Here is a 6,735-nt window from a genome sequence, read left to right on the forward strand (position 1 = left end):
CCCCACCCCCGCCCCCATTCCCAGCTGGAAGCCTCTGCCTAACAGAGGCTTCTGGCCTGGGACCCTGGAGCTGTTCCTGCCTCCCTCTGCCATTAAGGGAAATTCAGTGCTGCAGCTGGGAACTACATGGTGCTGGAGCGGTGGGCAGGAGGGTGGAGGGGAGTGGTAGCAGCAGCAGGCAGGGAAGTCAGGAAATGGTTGTGGTAGGCGGCGGGGGAGTGGCAGTGAGCAGGTGCACTGAGCACAGTAACAGCTGGACAGAAGCACCAGTGTGGCGGAGCCAAGGCCAGTGAGGACCCAGGGTGGGGCAGCAGGAGTGCAATGCCTGGGTCGGCAGGAGCTCTGGAGTTGGGCAGGCCCCCTTCTCTCCCTGGTGGTGCAGCCCAGCCCAGCTCCATAGAGCCCCTGCCAGAGCCCTGTGCTCCTGCCACCCAGCTCTGGGTCCCCAACGGCCCTGGCCCCAGTGCACTGTTGTGGCCCCATGCTCCCACCCAGCTGTCGCTGTGCTACACACACTCACTCGCTGCCACTCCTCCTCCACCTGCCACAGACATTTCCTTGCTTTTCTGCCTGCTGCTGCTGCTACTCCCTTCCATCCCTCAGCCCACCACTCCACTACCACGTGGTTCCTGGTTGCAGCACCAGGCTGCAGGACTCAGCAGGAGCTGGTCTGGCCCCTGCAATTCTTGACTGACTCCATGAGGTGCCAGCCAGGCTGGTCCGGCTCCTGCTGCATCCTACATTCTTCGCTGTGCAGCTGGGACATGGTGCCGGAGCAGCAAGCTGGGGGGAGGGGGAGGGGGAAGTGGGAAAGAGGAATGGGGAAGTGGCAGGAGAAGGGCAGTAGAGACAGGTGGAAGGGGAAGTGGTGGTGAGCAGGAGCACCAGGCCTCCACTGGTGCCCTGGGGCCAGAAGCGTTAAGCTCAGGCTTGGGCAAGCACTGGCAGCGCTCTGCCTCCTGAGGGGGGCTGTGGGCAAATGCTCCTCCTCCACACATGCCACAACTCTCCCCAGCCACCCTCCCCACTACATACATCCCCCCACAAACCACACACCCATCCACATACCCACACAAGCCCATACCCACCCCTCCACAATATACAAGAGTAAGATTTCATTTTAAGCTATTATACAATCACCTCTATGTACACTACACAAGCACATGTAAATCAGGACAAAAATATTTTTTGAAATCAAATTAATGAATGTTGTAGTAGATTTTTGATTTTTAGAATATAATTTGGTATTTTTCTGATTCCGAGATGGCAAACCCCCTTGCTGAAAGGAGTACTTCCAGGGGGCAAGGGGAAAACTTCTGGTGGCAAAGGTCATGGGGTGGGACTTCCGGTCCCAAGATGGCAACCAGGGAGTGGGGCACCTGTCAAGGGGTGAGGCTAACCTTGCGGCCCTCAATAGCTTGCCAAAACTCAGTAAGCAGCCCTCCACCTGAAGTAACTGCTCATTCCCTGGTCTAAGCAGACCCACACCTGGGGTATCACTTGCCCTGAAATCACTCTTTACCACAGGAATTAGTAAGATAGTATTATATAGGAGAAAAAAAATACAAACAAAACTGACCATACGTTTGAAGACAGAACAAAAAACACAAATGAAGTTTCTTACCCTCTCATCTGACTACAGCTCCTTCAGAGAGACCTGCCAGTATCATCAGAGATCACCTTTCCTGCTGAACCTGCCAGCCCCAAACTTCAGGGACTTGGACTCTTCTCCAAAGTCCTCCCCAATCTCCAAGATAGTTCTCTACATACCTACAATCTAATCCCTCTCTCTCCCCACCCCAATCAGCATTGTCCAATTCCACATGGGTCTCAGAATGGTTTAGAAAGTTCTCATCTACCCAAGGTACCTGGAATTCCTCTGGCTAGTGAACTACTTCTCTCAGATGCTTCCATTATTGTGGGGTAGTTTCCCCCCCCCACCCACCTGCATTACAAGCAGACAATAACTTGGATGCCTATTCCACCCGTGGCCCCTTCTGTCCATGATCAGCTGTCGCAACTGTCCTTGGTCTAACAGCACAATGTCCCGAGATACTCATCAGTTATGCCACTCTCTTTTCCTTAAGTACACGTTTCCCTCAATTTATGCTGTACATGCATTCCCGGAGAATGGTGCATAAATCAAATTCGCGCAAAGCGAACCCACTTTACTATGTTCAAATAGGAATAGGTTCCCATGGCAGTGAGGGAGGGAGGCAGGGACTAGGGAAGGGGTGGGGAGGAGGGGTACCGTCCTTGGGGCTGCACAAGGCAGCAAAGTAGAAGGAACAAACCAGCACTCACCCCAGCCCCAGCTGCAGCAGCCCTGGGAACAGCTGGCACCAGCTACTTGCAGCTGCTGGACTGCACCATGCTCTGCCTGTCCCCACCCACCTCTGCTCCTGGGGTGCATTGTGCCCTGGTGCAGGCAGCTGGTGTTGGCTGCTCCCGGGGCTGCTGCAGCCAGGACTGGGGTGAGCGCGTCCACGGCCCTTTCCCCTCCCCCCACAGACTTATCTGTTTGGGTGGAGGAGCATCTATGCTGATCACATAAAAGCAAATTTACCTTGCATATGACAAATTATGGGTCTAAATATGCTCACTGCATAAGAGCAAATTCACATATAAAGAACCTGCATAAATGGAGGGAAATCTGTATTCATCCCTCAGTTCCTTTAATTAAACCATGACTAAAATAATAAAGATACATATAGACAGCATAACATATTTTTAAAATGATAAAGTGACATAAATGGATACAGCATAACATTGGCTTTCCAGCATGACCACACACGCCATATCAGAGAAATAAACACAAGAAAATATTCATGGTATTCCACAAACACCCACAATTTGGTGGGGTCATGACAAGGTTATACTGATATAAATTCTGAATCCATTTATAAGATTATGGCTCAAAAATATAAATGCACATTTTCCATTCCAGAGTTTGTTCAGTTATTTCACTGAGCAATAATAGGTTTCTTCCTAGAGTTAGTGACTTCTTATTTAAATAAACTGTTTATTTTTTAAAGATATTCTTATTATTATACAAGTGGGAACTATAAGTAGGCCTTGGTCACATTCAAGCTTACATTAAAAAAAAAAAAATTATCCTTGCACGTTAATCATGTGTACATATCCAAAAAATAAAGAGAGTATAAATTACAATTTTAAAATCATTTTAAATGCATATTAAAGAAATGGGTTTTGAAGGTGGGAAATACAAATTTGTCTTAAAAAACACAAACTTACAGTTTCACAAGTAAGACATCTTGTTTCATTAGTTAATGTTCCCTGAAAGATCTCATGAACCCAGGTTGGGTCTGGTGTGCTGCTGTTGTTTTCATTGTCAATACTGCCATTAGGTAGGCGGCCATTTTGTTTTTCTTGTTTTCTTTCCTCTTGCAAAATATCAGCAATTGTGTTTAGTAGATAGTTTAAAAACTCATGTGCATCCTGCTGCATGTAATTGTCAAAGAGCTCTATAAAAATAGAAACAGATTAAACACATAGCTAAAATCTAGTATGAAAATTCCAATGAGTTTTCAAAACACTAGATAAAACATGGCATCAGGAAAAATACAGACTCTCTCAGATATTTTTTGTAGACATACACCATCAATTTTAACTTCTCAGATACTGGTAAAACAATGACATTAGAACATTTCAGTAGAATGGGATACTCTACATATTTTTGACAGAGTTACATATTATATAAATGGAAGGATTGTTAGCAAAAGTTTCCTAATATCAAATGTGCTTATGGAAATGGCATGAAGTATAAATGCCTTGAAATACCAATATTATTAGGATGTTTTGCAATCACTTGTATTAAGAAACTGCAACATCTTTTTGATCCTTCTGTTTCATGAGTCTTTAAGACTTGACTAAAATATTGAGAACACTTTTTCATTTAGACTCCACTCATACATACTTGTTATAAAACACAAATAAGATAAACTATCAAAATGATTACACAGTACTATCTTAAAAATGAATGGTTAAGAATACTACAAAATACAGGACAATTTCACAGATTACAGTCAGACAAATAACAGGTCCTTAGATTTAGACAAAAATCAACATTAGTCTATGTTTTCAACCATGCATGACTAAGCACTTGAAACATGACTGTTTCACTAAGGAAGTCTTAAAATGAGAGAGGTCAGCGTCTGTAAGAAAAACCTTACTGCAAGTGCAAGAAAATATCTGTAGAATGGATAGCACACAAAGGGCACCTTAATGTATAGGGGTTTTAGCCAGTGTTGAACAGAGATAAAGTACCGCAGCCATTTTGGCCTCAGAGGCCAAGTTTACATCAGCTTTTAAAAATAAAAAACAACTTACCATTGCACTACCATAAGTGCAACCTGGCAGATTCCAACATGTAGTTCTGATAGGTGCTAATAGAACTATTATAGACAAAGCACCTACACATGCAGGTACTTAGAATGAGTGTTCTCCAACTTTGAGAGCAGTTTTAAAAAAAGGTGGTGCAGAAGCTGCATTAACAGATTAGCATAAAAATTGAGCTAAGACTTGCAACTAATGAGATAATGGCAAATGATCATCACCAAAACATCAAAATAGGTTTTGACACTGCAGACTCAATCTTTTAATGTTTACAATACTGTACCTTGGTTTGTGACTGTAGTAGTCTACTTCCACCCTGGGCCACCTACTAATGCTGGACAGGTAGGTAAATTAAGTGGATAATATTATGTATTACTATTCATGAACTAAACAATTTTCCTTTTTCTGGATCTCTCCAGATTCATTTACTTAAGCAGATGATGGCTTCAAGGGCACATGGTCGTAATTTGCCCTTATTTGCAGAAGTAGGGTTGCTACATACACTTGGGCTTACTCCTTCACCAACCTCTATTTTTTCACACTGCATTCAGAGTAAATTTTGATTTCAGGAGGGCAGTACTTCGATTACTGCTTTAACAGTCCTTCAGGATACCACCTCAAGAATGTCTTTGCCTCTATCAGATTTCACTCTAGGAAACAAATTAGCAATTTCATGAAGAAACAAATGCTTATGTAGCAGACTCACCTTCTGAGCTCCAGATGAGTCCTGGGCTCAAGATTCTGCAATTCCAATTGGTGGAGCCCATCCACCAAACAGAAGCAAGCCAGTGTAAGCAAGGCCATGTACTTTCCCGAAGGGAGGTCAAGGAGCAGTTCAGACCTGGCTTGAGACTTCACCCTGCCAGGTCCGGAGAACTTTGGGGATGGAGACCCTGAAGTGTATAAAAGGAGCAGCTTGCCTGGCACGTGGGCAGACATGACAGGGGAGCTGAAGGAAGATCGGAGTGAGAAAAGATGGAGATGAGCTGCCCCAGCGGGGAATAGCCCCGAGCTCCTAAAGAACCCTAGGAGGGTGCGAGACCCTTGGGCTTGTCACTCTGCAGGGACCTGCTGCATGGAGCAGCACTGGGAGGGTGAGACACCTTTGGGCTCGTCATGGTTCATAGTCCGATGCACAGAGTCCAGGCCCTAGGGGCACAGCAAGGCAGCTCAAGCTTGCAGACCCCAGCAAGTGGCCGGCAACCACTGTGCACAGGACCTGAGCAAAGTCCATGAGTGGTGAGCAGTGAAAGGCTGCTCAGGTTAGTCATCCGGTATAAAACTGGAAGGCCACAGCCCTACACAGGGCCCTGGTGAGCTGAAAGAGCTCCAGTGCCAAGCAGGGCATGGAGAACAGGAAAGGCTGTCCCGGTGTGAGGCAGGTGCTTGGGAGCCCAGCAAACTTGCTGGGTGAAGCAGCTAGCCCTCGGTGTTCAGAACAGGGCATAGAGCAGCGTAAGAAAATCTGCAGAGCCCCATAAGGAGTGAAGCAGGCGACATTGCAAGGCTTGGGTGCCCAGGCCAGGGGCACCAGGCCACAAGGGGAGTCTGGAAGCAGCATGGAAGAAGAGACCCCAGAGGGGAGCATCACGCTGGGACAAACCAGGCCATCAGAAGGGCCGTGAGTTATTGGAGCACTGGGGCCCTGAAAAAGAAGGGAGGTATTAGGAGTGGCCTCACTAGAGCTGGGTGGAAGACCCCTCCCAGTGGGTGGGTCCCAAGGCCCTGTTGGAAGGGGGTGAGGGGACCCCTGTTCTCCAGGCTTGGGGAACAAATTCATAATTAGACTCCTATGTGGCTGAGGTTCTGAGTTTCTGTTGCGCTTTATATTTTATAAATAATGTTGCTCTTATTATTTTAGTGTTGTTAACCATGATGTTGATGGGTTTGAGAGCTTGAAGAAATCTTTGGGTCCTTTTGTATACATATTTTTAAGTACTGGGTTTTACCCACTGGGGTGAATATTATTGGTTTCATTGGGTTGGGTAACTCATTTCTTGCCTTGGAGATTATGAAAGTTATTTTGTAATATCAGGTATTCAATTAGTTCTGCCACGTGGCCTTTTATGATCAGATCACCAAATCATTAGATGCAGGGGTAGCAGTGGACATAGTCTTCCTGGACTTTCGGAAGGCTTTCGACACTGTCTCTCACCCTGTTCTCATTAAGAAACTGGGGGACTGTGGTGTTGACACCCACACAGTCAAATGGGTCGCCAACTGGCCGGAGGGCTGCACCCAGAGAGTGGTGGTGGATGGGTCATTTTCGACTTGGATGTATGTGGGCAGTGGGATTCCGCAGGGCTCGGTCCTCGGGCCCACACTGTTCAACATCTTCATCAGTGACTTGGACGAGGGGGTAAAAAGCACCCTGTTCAA

General features: G+C 46.4%; 1 protein-coding gene across 1 annotated transcript in view; it reads right to left on the minus strand.

Annotated features, from left to right (window-relative positions):
- USP12 (ubiquitin specific peptidase 12) overlaps window positions 1–6,735 on the minus strand; it is a 38,330-nt gene that overhangs the window by 21,066 nt on the left and 10,529 nt on the right. The window contains exon 2 of the mRNA XM_019525227.1: window positions 3,256–3,485. Coding sequence (XP_019380772.1) covers window positions 3,256–3,468 — 213 coding nt within the window. The 5' untranslated portion in view covers window positions 3,469–3,485. The remainder of the gene's footprint in view (window positions 1–3,255; window positions 3,486–6,735) is intronic.

This window comes from Gavialis gangeticus, unplaced genomic scaffold, assembly GCF_001723915.1.
Source record: "Gavialis gangeticus isolate Ggan-Ray unplaced genomic scaffold, GavGan_comp1, whole genome shotgun sequence".
Lineage (NCBI taxonomy): Eukaryota > Metazoa > Chordata > Crocodylia > Gavialidae > Gavialis > Gavialis gangeticus.